Source organism: Mesoplodon densirostris, chromosome 2 (genome assembly GCF_025265405.1).
Source record: "Mesoplodon densirostris isolate mMesDen1 chromosome 2, mMesDen1 primary haplotype, whole genome shotgun sequence".
NCBI classification, from domain to species: Eukaryota; Metazoa; Chordata; class Mammalia; order Artiodactyla; family Ziphiidae; genus Mesoplodon; species Mesoplodon densirostris.
The window spans coordinates 7587802-7605910 of record NC_082662.1 but is presented as its reverse complement, the minus strand read 5'-3'; the positions used below and the strand labels follow the sequence as shown (position 1 = coordinate 7605910).

Below are 18109 nucleotides of genomic sequence, written 5' to 3'. Positions count from 1 at the left end.
CTGGCTCCGAACTGTGGGACCGAGTGGTGGGTGGAGGCGGAGAAGGGACCCCGAGGGCCTAAGGAGGTGGTTCGGTTATGGTCGGGAAAAGCGGAAGGGTTTCGGGGGCAGCGGATTCCCGGCGGCCTCTGGTGGCAGTCGGGCCTAGTCGAGCCGGCCGGCGCAGGACCCAAATGCGGGAGCTTCATGTTCCCCGGTGGGAGATGTGGTTTGGGGCTGTGATCGGGGCTGCTCCCTGACCGCGTCCGGAGGGTTGAGGTCCAGACGCTGCTCACTTCCAGCCGGGAAAATGTATGCGCTCCTTTTCCGTGGTTTTGGATATGACAACTTCCTTCAAGGCAGATCCGGGTGCGGGGTTTTCCTGAGTAACACTCTCGGCCTCACTAGAAAAAAACCTCAGAAAGACTGCCACAGGCACAGTCGAAAGAGAAAACGGGTTTCTCCCCCTCCTCCACACCCCCTCCTCCACACCCCCTCCCGCCCCTATGATGTCGTCCTAGAAAGAGGGTGTGTTTCAGTTGCAGGCTGCCCAAGGGGCAGTTATTGGGACTGCTTTAGGTATACGTTTATATATAGTAAATAAAACCACTTGTTAATGGTTTCCCTTTTCCCAGCCAGCTCCACCCCCAGGTGGTTTGGACTTTGAGCCCCTTATAGTCCTGATGAACAGTTTCGCTTTCCTCAAGTTTAAGACACTTGGAACTTCAAGAATTGGAGGTTTATGCCATTTGAGACCGGTCAGCACTGAGCAGAGTTCAGAGGACTAAGAGACAGGTGAGCATGAATGAGTACCTTAATTCTCAAAAATTACAGTTTTTGAGAGTAATTTTGCAGTTTCGGTAAAAGGTGCATCACCTTTATTGAATACTAGGTGGTGCCCGCGAGTTAATCTTTCTGGGATAAATCTCAAATAATGTAGCATGAGGGTAAAGTTTTTAAAGCGTCTTCATCTTCCCTAAAATTCATTTAGAATAGCTTTACCTCCTTACAGTACGTTGGGCCTTTATACAGTTCATTCAGTTATCGAATATGTAGTCTGTATTAAGTGCTGAAGAGGCTAAGAAAGGAATCAGACCCATTTTCTGCTCTCAGTTTACAGTCTGGAGAGGAAGACAGACAAATAAACAACAAGCTATGATGAAATCACATATAATTAAAGGCAGACATAGTGTTAAATGGAGACTAACACGTAGAATGCAGTGGAAAAAGCAATCAATTCTCATTATTCATTTACCAGTTATTTATTCAGTACCTTCTATCTGCCCAGCATTGTGCTAGACGCTGGTGTATAAAGAAAATGTAAAATCCCTACTCTCAAGTAACTCACAATGTAGTGATTGGGAGGGAACCAAGGAAGGCATTATGGAGAAGGTGAAACTTGACCATGAAGGATGGATGACTTGGCCTTGATAGGTAGAAGAAAATGCAGGCTCAAAAGAGAAAGATGGGGCTTCCCTGGTGGCGCAGTGGTTGAGAGTCCGCCTGCCGATGCAGGGGACACGGGTTCGTGCCCCGGTCTGGGAAGATCCCACGTGCCACGGAGCGGCTAGGCCCGTGAGCCATGGCTGCTGGGCCTGCGCGTCCGGAGCCTGTGCTCCGCAACGGGAGAGGCCACAACAGTGAGAGGCCCGCATACCGCACAAAAAAAAAAAAAAAAGAGAAAGATGAGGACTTCCCTGGTGGCACAGTGGTTAAGAATCCGCCTGCCACTGCAGGGGACACAGGTTCGATCCCTGGTCCAGAAGATCCCACGTGGCGCGGAGCAACCAAGCCTGTGCGCCTCAACTACTGAGCCTGCGCTCTAGAGCCTGCGCGCCTAGAGCCCGTGCTCCGCAACAAGAGAAGCCACCGCAATGAGAAGCCCACGCACCACAATGAAGAGTAGCCCCTGCTTGCCACAAGTAGAGTATGCCCGTGCACAGCAACAGAGACCCAATGCAGCAAAAAAAAATAAGTAAAATTTTTTTAAAAATTAAAAAAAAGAAAAAAAAACAGCCTCAGGAACACAGTTCTAGCCAGTCTTTAAAAAAAAAAAAAAAAAGAGAGAAGGATGAGCTGCTTCTCTGGTCCCTTTAATCTTGCCTCAGGTGGTTTCTTGGCTACTCCTTCCTTGATTAGCAACTGTTGGGAATCTGCCCTTTGGAACTCAGGGAAGGTCATGGAGGCTGGAGTCTTGCCTGTAAGAAATGGTGGGCAGGGACTTCCCTGGTGGCACAGTGGTTAAGAACCTGCCTGCCAGTGCAGGGGACACAGGTTCGAGCCCTGGTCCGGGAAGATCTCACATGCCACGGAGCAGCTAAGCCCATGCGCCACAGCTACTGAAACCCGGTGCCTAGAGTCCATGCTCCACAACAAGAAGCCACCGCAGTGAGAAGCCCATGCATCTCAACGAAGAGAGAGGAAGCCCGCGCACAGCACACAACAACAAAGACCCAATGAAGCCAAAAACGAATAAATAAGTAAAAATTAAAAAAAAAATTTTCAATTGAATTTTTTTGGGAATTTATCAAACTGATTCTTAAACTCATCTAGAAGGGAAAATGTACAAGAATAGTCAAGAATTTTGGGGAAAAAAAACAATAGAGTCAACTCCTTATCAGTCATCAGTATACACCAGCTCTAAAGCTATAATAATTAAAATAGTAAAGTAATGCCTTAGGACCAGAATATTATCAATGAAACAGACTTGAGTCTGTTTTTATTGAGTCTCAATTAAAGGTAGCATGCATAAATACTAGTAAACAGTGTTGAGGCAGTTGGCTATCCATTTGAAAGAAAATAAAAGTTAGATCCCTACTTCACAGCATTAACAAAAAAATAGTATATTTTTGGGAATTCCTTGGCAGTCCAGTGGTTAGGACTTGGTGCTCTCACTGCCGTGGGCCCGGGTTCAGTCCCTGGTCAGGGAACTAAGATCCCACAAGCCCCATGGTGCAGCCAAAAACAAGAACAAAATAATATATTTTAAAAAATCTTGAGATGGTCAGGGCCTGCTTTCATGGGACACAAAACTAAGAAGACATAGAGGAGAACATAGGTTTGGCCATTAAAAATAATAATTTACCATAACAAAAAGTGCCATAAATAAAATTTTAAAGCCAGGAGACAAGAGATAATATTTGCAACATAATTGTAAAGACTTTATATCCATGTTCTATAAATCAGTAAGAGAAAGATAATCCAGTAGAAAAATGGGCACATTTCCAAAGAAGAAATTCATATCATAAATTGTTCATGCCCACAAGTCATTAGGTAAATGCACATAAAGACCAATAAGATAATACTAGGACTATTCTGAGTCCTGGAGTGTACTTATTCAGAATGAAAAAGAATGTTAACATAAATCTTGTAGGGCTTCCCTGGTGGCGCAGTGGTTGAGAGTCCGCCTGCCGATGCAGGGGACACGGGTTCGTGCCCCGGTCCGGGAAGATCCCACGTGCCGCGGAGCGGCTGAGTCCGTGAGCCATGGCCACTGGGCCTGCACGTCCGGAGCCTGTGCTCCACAACGGGAGAGGCCACAACAGTGAGAGGCCCGCGTACCGAAAAAAAAAAAAGAATCTTATAAAGCAGAGTCACGCCTGATCTGTTTCTTTATAAATCTGTATTTTCAGCTATCAAATATGTTTAAAGTAAGATAGACTAATAGTTAAGACTTCTAATTAATTTGTCAATTCAATTAAGAAGACTCCCAGGCATTTTTGTGGGGTGTTACTACTATATGCGTTTCAACTTTTATATATAAATTGAGATTTTTTTTTGCACAACTATCTTCCCCACCCCTGTAGCTCAAACAGTATAGCCAATTTTTTTTTTTTTTGGCTGTGCCACGCCGCATGCGGGATGTTAGTTCCTAGACCAAGGATCGAACCAGCGCCCCCTGCAGGGTAAGCGCAGAGTCTTAACTACTGTACTGCCAGGGAAGTCCCCACCACTTTTTTTGGGTTTTTTTGAGTATAGTCTACTTTAAATTGCTTTATCGTTCTACTTAGAGAGTAAAATGGCTTCCAGAGGAAAAACAGAGACAAGCAAATTAAAGCAGAACTTAGAAGAACAGTTGGATAGACTAATGCAGCAATTACAGGACCTGGAGGAATGCAGGTAATAGTATAATTGTGTGCTGCTATGCTGTAAAATGGCCTTTTTTTCCTGCAGCTAGATTATAAGCTCCATGTGTGCAGGCCCATGTGTGATTTTGGTTTCCCCTGTAGTATTCTTCACAGTGCTTTGTCTACTGCAGAAATAAACTCAGTACTGGCTTTGGAGTTAAAAAGGCTGGGATATGAAAGTATTTAGATTAATTTCAAAGTGGGTGTGAACTTGGGCTAAATATTTAACCACCTTAAGTTTCCATTTCCTTGAGTGTGAAATGGAAATAATAACACCCATCTTGTCTTCAGTATTTGAAGTAGCCCTGCCTGGTATCAAGCTGAGAAGGTACTGCTTGAACTTCTGGTGTGTCTTCAGCCTTAACTGCTCAAAGAACTAAGACTGCTCATTGCCTTTTTAACAACCTTGAAAGACTATTATAAATATTGCAGATGAAGGGAACAACACAATGCTTGGCCCAAAGCAGGCACTCGATATATGGGAGCTGTTTTGTAGTAAATGTTTAATAAATGGCTTGTTTGGAGTACTCAGATGGCGAGTACTGCATTGCTGTTGTATTTCAAGGTGCATAAAATTTTACCTACCCTTAATGATAATGATGGTAATAATAACAGCTATTTGTTAAGTACCTATTATATGCCAAGTACTTTCCATATTTCATTTAATGCTCATAGCAACCCTATAAAGTAGGTACTATCCTTATCTACAGCTTATACAATAGATAAAAAAACTGAGACTTGGCTAGTCAAATATCTTGCCCAAGGTTATACCATTGATTCAGAGACTGCTTAAAAGGAAGTTATTATGTGGTTTGTTTGTTAAGTATGTCTCATTTTGGTTTAAAAAAAAAAAAGAAAGTTTAATTGTCAGAATTGCAGGAAAACGCCCACACTAATGTCTGAACACATCCATCATTAGTATTTTGATATTTCCTTTCAGCCTTTTTCCCCCAGGATATTTTTTGTATATATATATGTATCTGAAATCTTAGTGTATAAATACTAAGAATGTTTTTTTCTTTTGGAACTCTATATTTTTCTATATTATGTTCATTGTACTTCAGACAGGAACTTGATACAGATGAATATGAAGAAACCAAAAAAGAAACTCTGGAGCAACTAAGTGAATTTAATGATTCACTAAAGAAAATTATGTCCGGAAATATGACTTTGGTTGATGAACTAAGTGGAATGCAACTGGTAAGCATAATTTACTTACATTGGTGACACAGTTTGGTTTTTGTTGTTGTTGTTTTCCAGTAAGTATATTTAAGATAGAAAATGTACCCTTTTTGGGGTTTAACTTCTAGAGGAATATCTACTTATGGATAAAACAGCATTTGCTTCCAGATCTTCATCTAGTTATATATTTGACTCCAGTGACATGCATAGAAATAGCAAATGGGGGGCTTCCCTGGTGGCGCAGTGGTTGAGAGTCCGCCTGCTGATTCAGGAGACATGGGATCGTGCCCCGGTCTGGGAGGATCCCACATGCCGCAGAGCGGCTAGACCCGTGAGCCATGGCCACTGAGCCTGCGCATCTGGAGCCTGTGCTCTGCAACGGGAGAGGCCACAGCAGTGAGAGGCCCGCGTACCACAAGAAAAAAAAAAAAAAAGAAAGAAAGAAATAGCAAATGGATACTAAAGTTGTAATACTGTTTGATGAACAAAGAAGACCTATTAAGAATTGAAGACCTATCAGTCAAATATTGTAATATCTGATTTGTTGGACTATTTTGGTTAGTTTTCACCTTCTTGTATTTCTAGGCTATCCAGGCAGCTATCAGCCAGGCCTTTAAAACCCCAGAGGTCATCAGATTGTTTGCAAAGAAACAACCTGGTCAGCTTCGGACAAGGTTAGCAGAGGTAAAGTTTCTTTAAATTGATCCAGTCCCTGTATGTATTTCTTTTCTCAGCCCAAGAATTTGCTCATTATGTTATTCTAAAGCTTAAAAATTGGTCACTTGAAAATGTACAACACCAAGAGTGAACCCTAGGGCCTTCCCTGGCGGTCCAGTGGTTAGTACTCTGCACTCCCAGTGCAGGGGGCCCGGGTTCGATCCCTGATCAGGAAACTAGATCCTGCTTGCCACAACTAAAAGAGCCCACACGCCGCAACAAAGACCTGGCGGAGCCAAATAAATAAATAAATAAATTTTAAAAATAAATTAATTAAACTGAATTTAAAAAAAAAAAGAGTGAACCCTAATGTAAAGTATGGACTTTGGGTGATAATGATGTGTCAGTGTAGGTTCATCAGTTGGAACAAATGTACCACTCTGGTGGGGATGTTTATAATGGAGATACTATGCATGAGTGAGGACAAGGGGTGTATGAGGAATCTCTGTACCATTTGCTCAATTTACTGTGAACCTAAAACTGCTCTAAAAAATAGTCTATTTCAAAAAACTGGTCAGTTGACTTTGGAGCCACAACCCACAACTAGGTTTCTGACAAAATTAGTCCTTTGAGCAGTTGTTGTTGATAACAAATGTAGAGGTTTAACCAGCATATGGCAGTTTAAATTGCTACTGACTGCTTCTGCTACGACTCCACGTTTAAAGTTTTACTATTTATTTCTGGAGCTCTGAATTGAAATCCCATCTAGCATTCATTAGCAGCCATGCTTTATGCATGTGCGGCCTTTCCCATCTAAGAATTTCAAACATCTTTATAAACCTGACACTTGAGGAAGTCTGTTTATAGACTTGAATATAGTTAAGACATTAATAAGTTATTTGCAACCATTGGTAATTTAATAGCATAGTGGTTAAGAGCATGGATTTGGATCAAACTGTTTGGATTTGTACCCCTGTTCTACTGTGGATGTATGTGATGTTGGGGGAGTTATTTTCTTCAACCTCTTTTTTTTTTCTTCTTTTTTCTTTCTTTGGCCGCACCACGCGGCATGTGGGATCTTAGTTCCCCGACCAGGGATCGAACCCGGGTCCCCTGCATTGGAAGGCAGATTCTTTACTACTGGACCACCAGGGAAGTCCTTCTTCAACCTCTTTTTGTGCCTGTTTCCCCATTTGTAAAGAGGCAATAATGATAGTCCCTACCTCTTATTGGTTGTTATGAGGTTTACATGGAGTAAAATGTGTAAAGCACGTAGAATAGTACCAAAGCGTAGTACATGCTATCAATGTTTCTGGTGGTAGAGGTGATATTTAACCAAAGTTCCAGGAGATCTGTTACCAGTTGTCTCATTCAGGCCTTTAGACCACACTTCAGTTTAATGAAATAGAGTTCTTAGAGGATAGCTCCTCTTTAAAGAAGCTATTGACCTACTAATTCCTCAGTAGAGTTTATAACTAAGACAATGGTTATGATTAGTATCAAGATTTATTAGAACTGTGTAATAACATTTCTATCATGTTTGCCTTGAGTTGTTTCTATAGTTCTTTATAATATTAATTGGTAGAGGACCTTTTCTTAAAAAAGTGCATCTGAAAAGCTTGATTTTATGCAAAGAATGCTTTTAACTTAAATACCATATGCTTTGCATTCATCTATTACAGATGGATAGAGATCTCATGGTAGGAAAGCTGGAAAGAGACCTGTATACTCAGCAGAAAGTGGAGATACTAACAGCTCTCAGGAAACTTGGAGAGAAGGTACTTGTATTTAATTTAATATATTAGGTCTAAAGAAAAAGTGTGAAGTATTTGGTATAGAACTTCTTGATCTGTGATTTAGTTTGTGGTCCTAAGACATTCTTAACAGGGATTCCTAGAGCCACTTTGTTCACATTTGAACTCAGTCCTTTGGGCTTTGTTCTGTTTGTTTAGCTGACTGCAGATGACGAGGCCTTCTTGTCAGCAAACGCAGGTGCTATACTCAGCCAGTTTGAGAAAGTCTCTACAGACCTTGGTGAGTACCCTCGTATTTCTGAAAGCTGGACATGAATTACTGCTCTAGACTGACAGATGGCACGGGTGAGATAAAATGATGGCCTTTTCTTGAGTTTAGAGGTGAAACCAGAATTGTTTTCTTTATAAACCTCTTTTTAATGGGTTTATTTTCCAACACTATTTAATTAAAAATAATCAAATTAATATAGCCTAATGCTTTAAAAATATTTGTCAGCTAAATGTAAATATAAAAGTAAACTAAAATGTTACATGTTCTATTTCATACCTGAATTAAAGTAAGTATCTGTAACCAATAAATTGCCCTATGTGGCTGAGTTGTTTGTGCAGGGAAGGAAATTGTCATGGCAGTGGGGAGGGTCAGGGATAATGTGCTGATAATAAAAACTCGTTTCATTTTCTGTTTTATCATCTATGTGATAGATTTTCCTCTCTTTACCTGGAACTATAAATGCATTTGAAATGACATTTCTGTTTATTATGTGTCTTTCTTCTTAGGCTCTGGCGACAAAGTTCTTGCTTTGGCAAGTTTTGAGGTTGAAAAAACAAAAAAATGACGTGGTGTGAAAACTTAGGACATTGATCGCATTCTTGTTGTAAATGGCATTTTTCTTCCGGGGATTTTGAGTCATGGCAAAGAAGTCAAGAGATTCATGAAATGTATTAATAACCTAAGAAAAGGTGACAGAAAAACATACTTAAGGCTTTTGTTTATGCCCTTCATCATTGTGCTTTGTGTAGGGATACCCACTTCCGTGATCCTGGACTTGTTGGGATGGAGGGGCTCACTGGACCTTATTCATTATGGTTTGTCTGTTTAAGAGAAAACAAAATAGTGTCTCTGCCTGTCTTTATTGAGCCTCCTTGTTTTTAAATGCTGGTAGTAAATGAAAAGATGTGAACTGATGATTCTTTTCTGCTCATGATTATCCCCACTTGTTGGAGTAAATAATGTAGCAACATCAACAGACCTCATATGTGTTCACAGAACTTTAGAGTTCTAAGTGATCTTAAAGTCCTTTTCATTTTACAAACAAGGAAAGTAAGGCTCAGAAAGAGCAAGTGACTTTCTTAAAGTCACATTAGAGACAGAGCTGGGGATAAGACTTGGGCGTCCTGTCAGTTTAATGTCCACTGAGTTTTATTTCTTTATTTTGTGCTGCTTTAAAAAAAATAATTCACACATATCGGTGCAAGTCCGTATTTATGAAAATTCAATGTCCCCAAAAATGTTGTCACTGAGTGACCATTCCCCAGCCCGTAAGCTCTCAGTATGAATGGTGCCCATTGTATCTCTGAGTTTTGAGCTTGGAACAATGGGAGCCCTGTTGAGAGTCTCCTGAAGTAACTTAACCTCCTGCGTTGTTTCACCAAGGAAGCAATTGGAAGTGGCAGCTCGAGGCCCTCCCTGTGTGTGACCTCTTTGCTGAAACCCAGAGGGTGGTGACTGTAAACTACTATTTACTCTTCAGTTTTGGGAGAAACACAAAATAAGTTATGAGAAGTCAGTTTCTCTCCTGAGTGTTTACATCTCTCTGCACACTCAGATATATAGATTTTCCCCATATGCATGTACGTCAGCTTATTTCCTAGGCTCTGGCCACTTTATATCCTTTCACATTTTTCTCAGTATTCTTTTTCTTTAGACTTCATACAAATTAAAAACATTTTTAAAGCTTCTTGTGTACTGTAAACTCTACCAGGTGCTCTGCCAAATTAGGGGACAATTAGGGGACCTCAGCTACATTAATGCCTTATTTGGAACTTGTAATGGGTAATTTTTTATATATTGGTTTATGATGGTCACAAACTCATTAAATTGTGACAAACTAAGAAAAAGCAAATTACCTGTTATTCATCTAGGGCTTTATGGTCAATCACCATTATTTCATTATCCTGTGTGTTTTTTTTAACCAAAGTGAAATTCACATGGCCATTTAAAACTCATCATTTTAAAGTGTGCAATTCAGTGGCATTCAGTACATTCACAGTGTTGTGCAATGACCACCATTATCTAGTTGCAAAACATTTTCATCCCCCGCAAAGGAGACCCCATACTTAGTAAGCAGTCATTCCCTCCTCCTTCCAGTCCTCTAGCGACCACTAATCTGCTCTCTGTCTCTATGGATTTACCTATTCAGGACATTTCGTATAAATGGAATCATATAGTATGTGACCTCTTGTGTCTGGCTTCTTTCACTCAGCGTAATATTTTTTAGTTTAATCCACATTGTAGTGTGTATTAGTACTTTATTCGTTTTAATGGCTGAAAATATTCCCTTGCATGGATACCACTTTGTGTTTATCCATTTATCTCTTGATGAACATTTGGTGTTTTTCCACTTTTTGGCTATTGTGAATAGTGTTGCTGTTATGAACGTTTGTGCCTAAGTATTTGTTTAAATATCCCTTTTCAATTATTTTGGGTATATACCTAGGAACAGAATTGCTGTTTGGGTTTTGTTTTAATTCATAGCAAGATTCCCTTCCAGTAGTAGTAAGACAAGTAAAATTAGGAATATTTTATATTTGAAAGAGGCCTAAATGAATCTGGAGTCCTTAACTTTGGTTTCCCTTAAACTTTCTGTAAGACTAACCTCAGTGAAATATTTTGTCATTAATCACATTAATATATTCATTTTGTAAGTGATGACTAGTACTTAATTTAAAATTAACCTTCATTTCAAAGTGACCAAGTTTGCAGTGCCTAGCAAGACACTGTCAGTCATGGCCGTGTGACCTTTGGTAGGTGACTATATATATATATATATATATATATATATATATATATATATATATATATATATATATATTTTTGGTGACAGTATTTTTGAGCCTCATTTTCTTCATCTGTTCAGTGGGGATCATAGGAGCTAACTACTATATAGTATTACTGTGCATTCCCCTCTCTTTCTTAATGTAGAAAGCTTTACATTGGGGTTAATCCACCATTTAATAGTTTTTTCAAGGGCCATATGATATATTTTTCACAAATTTGGTAATTTAGAAAAATAATTTGAGAAGTCTATACAACTATAGTTATTAAATGACTTGTAAACTATGTTTATGTTCATATTTTGCTATATTTAATGTTCTAGTTTTTTAGATGTCTTGGGAGGTCTCAAACTGCAATAACTAATGCTAAGGCAGCTTTTTGACATCCTTGGGTCAAGCTAATATTTTAATGGAAAGATTCCTGCATTTTTCAAAGAACTGGGGTTGCCGCAGAAATAAATTCCAATGATCAAGTGTCCAACCTGGCTGTTTAATGAAATCTAATAATTTAAAACAATTTCTCTTTCAGTGTTTTGCTTTGTTTTTATCCTGTGAGTGTTAAGTTAGGTAGAGGAAGAAATCAAGCGATAGAATGAGTTGTTCCCAGGAACGAGTTGGAGTTGGGACAGATGGGTTGTTAACTTTGGTCGATAGGCCTTTTATTGAAGACACTCAGCCAAAGAATGGTCATCTTAGGCAAAATAAAAGACTGTGCAAATCCACCATTGGAATAGTATCTTATTACAGTGACCGGTGGATAGTTTGAAATTATTACAGAAAAAATAAACCCAGACCATTTTGCCTAGAGCTTTTCAATCACTTTTCTGTCCACTTTTTTTTCTTGTCTTTTCATTACTAAGACCAAAGAACACTCTTCTTTGCCTCTCAAATTGTTTTTCAGCATTAATATGTAAATTAAAACTGTCAGCACTCCCACAGACCCCCGTGAACAAGCTGTAATTGCTTCCAGTCTGTGTGGCCCTGGAATTGAAAAGATTTAGAAACTGGGGAAACTAGTACTTAATATTTTCATTAAGTTGCAAAAAGCAGGTTAGAAATATGGCTCTACTAGATATCACCCTAGAGTATGGCCTTTTGACATCCTCACTCATTTTCTTTTTGAAAGCCCCTCTCCCTGTTCACACTAATAGCAAGGTGGAAAGACTGTAATGCTGAAAGGGCCTCAAACACAAGGGGTTAGTGACATTCTTAAGAGCTTACAATGCAAAGTCCATGCTGTTCCAAGCAGAGGACCAGGAAAGTTGAGCGGTTTGAGGCTGTCAGTTGGTAGCTTCCTAACACTTGGTTGTTTTCCTCTGAGAGCATCACATTCCTTACAGCCTCAGACAGTGGACTACAATTAAAAATAAACAAGTAAAAAATATTTTCTATAAAGGAGGTCAAGGAGAGCCACCAATTTTCTTTTGAGTTAAGAAAGAGGAAGACAGGGACTTCCCTGATGGCGCAGTGGTTAAGAATCCACCTGTCAATGCAGGGGACATGGGTTTGAGCCCTGGTCCAGGAAGATCCCACATGCGGAGCAACTAAGCCCGTGCGCCACAACTGCTGAGCCTGCGCTCTAGAGCCCACGAGCCACAACTACTGAGCCTGCATGACACAACTACTGAAACCCATGCGCTTAGAGCCTGTGCTCTGCAACAAGAGAAGCCACTTCAATGGGAAGCCCGCACACCACAAAGAAGAGTAGCCCCTGCTTGCTGCAACTAGAGAAAGCCTGTGCGCAGCAACGGAGACCCAACACAGCCAAAAATTAATTAATTAAAAAACAAACGGAGGAAGATAATGCTAGTAAGAGTCCTTTCTAAGATTATGCATCAGTCACAGGTCCTCTGCCCTCAGCTTCTGGCAACTGTGACTGAACTTCTGAAGCCTTCCCACAAGAACCTCTGATTTTGTGTTTCATTCATAATTTCAATACATGGTTTAAGAGTTTAAGTTATCGTAATTATGTCTGTTCATTCTAAAATGTCTTAAGTAGTTCAAGTACTATTTTTTTGTTGCTGCTAAATTGTCATATATATAAGAAGAGTTCAATGATTTTTTTGGCTTGTATGAAAACCTGATTCTTTTAGACCTGGCCTTATTCCTGCAATACTCGTAAACCAGGCCAAGTCGAAAACTGAGGCAGTGACCCTCGATGATAATTTAAAAAATAGGTAATTTAGGTAAAAGTAAATATTTGGCCTGGATTAGGTTGTGATTGTCTTAATCCTATGGTTAACCATGTTCTTAGAAAATGTGTTTATTCATCTTAAAAAAAAAATTTTTTTTTTTTCGGCCACGCCACTCGGCATGCAGGATCTTAGTTCCCTGTCCAGGGATCAAACCCGTTCCCCACTGCAGTGGAAGTGCTGAGTCCTAACCACTGGACCACCATGGAAGTCCCTTAAAAAAAATTTTTTTTTTAACTTTGTTAGCACCTCAAGTTTTACATCAAGTTTGTTCTAGGTCTTGGTAAATTATACCTTAGGTTTGGTTTTTAAAGCTCTGAGCTTGTAAATCAACTATACTTCAATAAAAATAAATAAAGTTATAAAAAAAGTTAGCAGCCTGTAGGAGGCAATAAATCTGGCACCCTATATCAATGCTTGGAAGAGAGTCACCCACCAATCAGGAGAGTCCACTTTAAACTCATAGAAGCAAGAAATAAACTTCCATTGCATTTGAACCACCAAAACAAACAAGACCTCTGAGCTTATACTCATTTATTTAAATATTTTGTTTCATATTTACTCAGGAGAGGAGCATTTGTAATTTTCAAGCAAACAGGCAAAATCTCAGCCCCTTAGCCTCAGCCTCGTGGCATTTCTTTTCATCCTGTCTTCCAGAACTATGAGTGATTTATTCCTCTGCAAGAAAATACCAGGAGCAAGAGTCCAAATAAAAGTATGTGAGACATACCTAAATCTACTTTCCATTCTCAGGAAGGAAAATGTGAACTCTGTCTTTAACTTGTGGGCCTGGAGCAGAAATGAGGGATGTGAGTGTGCTCATTCATGTGTGTGCCTCTCTTCTGGGAACCTGACTGCTCCCACAGTACTCTTACGACCTCCCACGGTGCTGCTCTTGCCAGAGAGGGAGGTTGATTGTGCCAGGTTAATTTTGTTACAATGAACGCACTGGACAAATTGTGTACACTAGACCCTTTTACTTTGAAAACCTCAAAATGTACTTTCTCTGGTGGGGATTAGGTCTTGAAAGTGAAGAGAATGGATTTTAGAAAATCTTAACAACAATTACTATGTGGAAGCAAGGAAAGCTTCTATCTGCTACCTCTTCTGATTGTGATGTCATTTATTCTTTCATCAGGCATTTATTGAGTGCTGAGATATGCCCGACACATTACTTGGCTCTTTTTGGTTAAATTTTCTAAAATGGATACTGAATAGAGTCCTTTTATTAAAAAAATAAGACTCTTAAGTGTTTATATGGTTAATAGAAGTTTAGATATCCGGCTGCATCACCAAGAGGTTTATTTCACCATGATAAAATTGTGTTTTAAATAGACCTACCCCTCTTTCCAAATCTGTCACTCCATCATAGTTAGCTGGATCCTTAGAAACATTATTTCAGATGTGTATTCACATATTATAAGGAAGAGTACATTTGGAAATAATTCTGATCTGTACAATTTGATCTAAATGATCTCTTTCATCTATAATTTTTTACCTCATTTTAAAATCAATCTTGTAGGAAATTCCCTGGCAGTCCATTGGTTAGGACTTGGCACTTTCACTGCTGTGGGTCTGGGTTCAATCTCTGGTCGGGGAACTAAGATCCTTCAAGCCACGCAAAGTGGCAAAAAAATAAAAAATCAATAAAATCAATATTGTAAAATGCATATCTCACTAAAATACACTTGACCCTTGAACAACACGGGGGTTGGGGGTGCCCACCCTCTGCGCAGTTGAAAATCCATGTACAATTTGACAGCCCTCGGTATCTGCGGTTCCACATCCGTGGATCCAAACAACCACAGGTTGTGTAGTACTTTAGTATGTATTTAGTGAAAGAAATCTGGGTATAAATTGACCCACACATGCAAACCCATGTTGTTCAAGAGTCATCTGTGTTTATATTATTAAGTCATTTTGGAGAATATTAAATGGAAAGAAAGTGGGAATACTCCTGTAGGGGAGGAAAGATATCTTTCCTCTTTTTGCGTTCTTAACTGGGACCCCTATAACAGAGGCAGACTAACAAGAGAAAAGCACACACATTTATTTACTGTGTTAGGTGACATGGGAACCTTCATAAGGAAATGAAGACCCAGAGAAACTGTTAAATCTGAGTGCTTGTATGCTAGATTTGATGAAGGGTGGAAAGTTGTGGGAAAATGAGATAGAACAAAGGTGAGCTAAGTGTAAGAAACTGAGGGAAACTTAGCCAGATCTGTTTGTTCCCATTCCTCTCTGTCTCTTCTTTGAAGGTAAAGATGTTCCTTCCTTCCAGATATTGGACAGGGCACCTCTCACATGAGGGTTTTATGACCTGCTTCAAGGGAAGGTCAGAAGTCCTTACTACTCATGCCATTTCTCAAGTTCCATCAGCTTAAAATAGTCAATATGCCAAGGTGCCATATCGTGGGGTGGTGTGTCCCCTGAACCCTGTCACTACATTTCTAATCCTAATTGTGTCACTCGTTTATACTTAATTTTGGTCTCATTTTGTCAAGTCACCTTCCAAATATTCATGTAGATATTTTGTGAAGAATAGTTATTAAATGGTTAAATGGCTTTGAAACTACAGTGTAAGGAACTGTATAAAATTAAATAATGCCACTTTCATTAAAATATTTAAAATCTTAAAATATACATTTTAAGAATACTAAATAAAATGGAGGCATTGTGTTTGGTTTGACAAAGGGAAGCTTGTGTTCATATCTAGATATTTGAAATAACAGGAAATTAAGATCATAAAATATATTAACTAGGAGTACCTAATGTGGGGAAAAGCCTACAATTCTGTTTCTCCTGTCTTTTCATTTCCTGGATGTGAGATTAATTTACTTTTAAATTTCCTTTAATGACATAACTTGTGCTAAAGAGATCTTATAATAACCCAATGACATCCTAGTGAAAGGATGTTATTGGGTTTGTGGGAATTTGTGTGTTAATATTATAGTCTGTCTCAGCAGGGTGTCATTAGCAGCAGAAATGGAAGGCAAATTAAAACTAGTCCCTTTATCTTTTCCAGACACTGCAGCCCCTTTAGCATGCTGTTTCTATACATCTTCTCTGAAAAGAAATTAAATGGAAATCGCCTGCTCAAAGTTGTTTTAAAGTCACAAGTGTTACCTGTATGCTTGCTTAAGGACTCCCTGCCTCCTCTTCTCTGTGAGCATGTCTTCTGCTTTCCTGAGAAAGCTTTTCTACTTATTAGTAAAATAAGTGTCCCTTTCTGTTCTGTCTGTACTTAGCCACCAATTAGTAAGATGAGCAGAAATGCTCCCATGCTGAGCATCCTGCTGGGGGCATGGAAGAGGCTGACACTACTTCATGATGTGAGCTATATGAGCGCCTTTTTATCTCCCAGGAGAGGTTCTCAATAGATTTGGTCTGCCCCCTGGAGCCTGTAGCTATTTTAGTCTAACTACTCATTAAAGTCAATCTAAGATATTGCTAAAGCCTTTGGATTCTTCAAGTGCATTGCCTCCACTCGAATTCAGCTAAAAATAGTTCACTTTCACTCCCCAGGGCTGCTTCCAAGTTACATGAACTCTCCCCTCAGCCTCACACCCCACCAAAAATATTGATGTCCACAGCAAGACTAGCTTCTTATTAAAGACCCAGGACTATGGCTGTGAATGCATTCCTAACTGCAAGAATGGAAGAAAAGAATGAATCCCAGTTAAAGCTAAGCCCAAGAATGTGAGATAAATCAGGACTTTGGGGGGAAAACAGATTTGTTTTCATCCCAAATAATAAATTTTTTAAAAAAGAAAAGAAAAATAAATGCAAAAAACCCCCACCCCCCAAAACAATAAATTAAATCTAAAAATTGATGAGTACTTAGCACTGTGCCAGACTCATCCATCATAAATTGAATGCCTACTGTGCCATTCTAAGCCGATAATTCTAAGCTGATAATATTATACAGTTTTATATTCTATCCGGTAAAGGCTTTGGGAAAATTAAAGCAATTGTTTGGGGGCTAAAGCAAGGTGGATTAGGACGAAGAAAGCAACAGACTACCATGTATTTATTCTCCATCAAGAATGGAAAATGAGGGCCTCCCTGGTGGCGCAGTGGTTAAGAGTCCGCCTGCCGATGCAGGGGATACGGGTTCGTGCCCCGGTCTGGGAGGATCCCATATGCCGCAGGCCCGTGAGCCATGGCCGCTGGGCCTGCGCATCCGGAGCCTGTGCTCCGCAACGGGAGAGGCCACAACAGTGAGAGGCCCACATACCGCAAAAAGAAAAAAAAAAAAAAAAGAATGGAAAATGCCTTGGTGATAGCTGCTTTGATATATTGGAGTATTACCCAACAATTATTTATTCAAACCTTCCTCCCTTGAGGTGGAATATACTTCCTTATCCCGCTGTTTTGGGCCTGGCAATTAGACTGCATTTGACAAATGGGATGTTTATGGATATGATTCCTGGAGAGGTCTTCAGTGTGCTTCCCCAGTTGGTCTTGGTGCTCTTGCTCTTCTGCCATTCATCATAAGAGGAATGTGCCCTTTGTGGCCTCTGGTTCAAGGAGAATGAGGACACGTGGAGCAGACTTAATCCCAATCTACAGCTAAACCCTGTTGATCCCGGCCTAACCCAACAGAGTCACAGTCGGCCCACAGCCTGAAGTATACCCACACCAGGCAATTTGCAGACCCCTGAACAAAAACCACAAATGCTTGTTAAGCCACTGAGTTTCGAGGTGGTTTTTTTTATGCAGCAATCACTTGCTGATACGCCGTTCTTATCCCACTTTAGTCCATTCTCCTTGCAAAAGCCATAGTCACCTATTTAAGTACACATCCAACGATGTCATGTCCTTGTTTAAACCTTTTGGTGGTTCTCATTACTTTGGGGGATAAATACTGAATGCTTAGCATGACCTATGAAGTCCTGGGGCCTGACCTCTTTCCCCATCACTCTGCACTCTAGCCACCCGGCCTTCTCTCTCAGTAGTTTGATCTCACCATCCTCCCTTTCTTCCTCATGGCCTTTTTATGGGCCGGTCCCACTGTGTGCTATCCTCTTCTCCCCACTCTTTGCTTAGTTAACTCCTACTTATACCTCAAGTGTGAACTTTTATATTATTTTCCCAGGGAAACTCTCCCTGACCCTAATGCAAGGTTAGGTTCCCAATTATATGGTCTCAGAGCCCATTGTGT

General features: G+C 40.0%; 1 protein-coding gene across 1 annotated transcript; it reads left to right on the top strand.

Moving 5' to 3' along the window:
* The first annotated feature begins 15 nt into the window (after positions 1–15).
* LZIC (leucine zipper and CTNNBIP1 domain containing) lies at positions 16–17020 on the top strand. The gene is made up of 8 exons (XM_060088935.1): positions 16–291; positions 615–774; positions 3990–4098; positions 5171–5306; positions 5874–5972; positions 7628–7723; positions 7898–7979; positions 8477–17020. The coding sequence occupies exons 3-8, from the start codon at positions 3998–4000 to the stop codon at positions 8533–8535; spliced, it is 573 nt and encodes a 190-aa protein (XP_059944918.1). The 5' UTR covers positions 16–291; positions 615–774; positions 3990–3997; the 3' UTR covers positions 8536–17020.
* Positions 17021–18109: the final 1089 nt, after the last annotated feature.

What these genes read in the sequence shown, in the direction of transcription:
- LZIC (XM_060088935.1), top strand. Translation starts at nt 3,998, where the DNA reads ATGGCTTCCAGAGGAAAAACAGAGACAAGCAAATTAAAGCAGAACTTA. An exon ending in AACTAAGTGGAATGCAACTG is followed by an intron (nt 5,307 to 5,873) that starts GTAAGCATAATT and finishes TTGTATTTCTAG; the next exon opens with GCTATCCAGGCAGCTATCAG. An exon ending in TTCGGACAAGGTTAGCAGAG is followed by an intron (nt 5,973 to 7,627) that starts GTAAAGTTTCTT and finishes CATCTATTACAG; the next exon opens with ATGGATAGAGATCTCATGGT.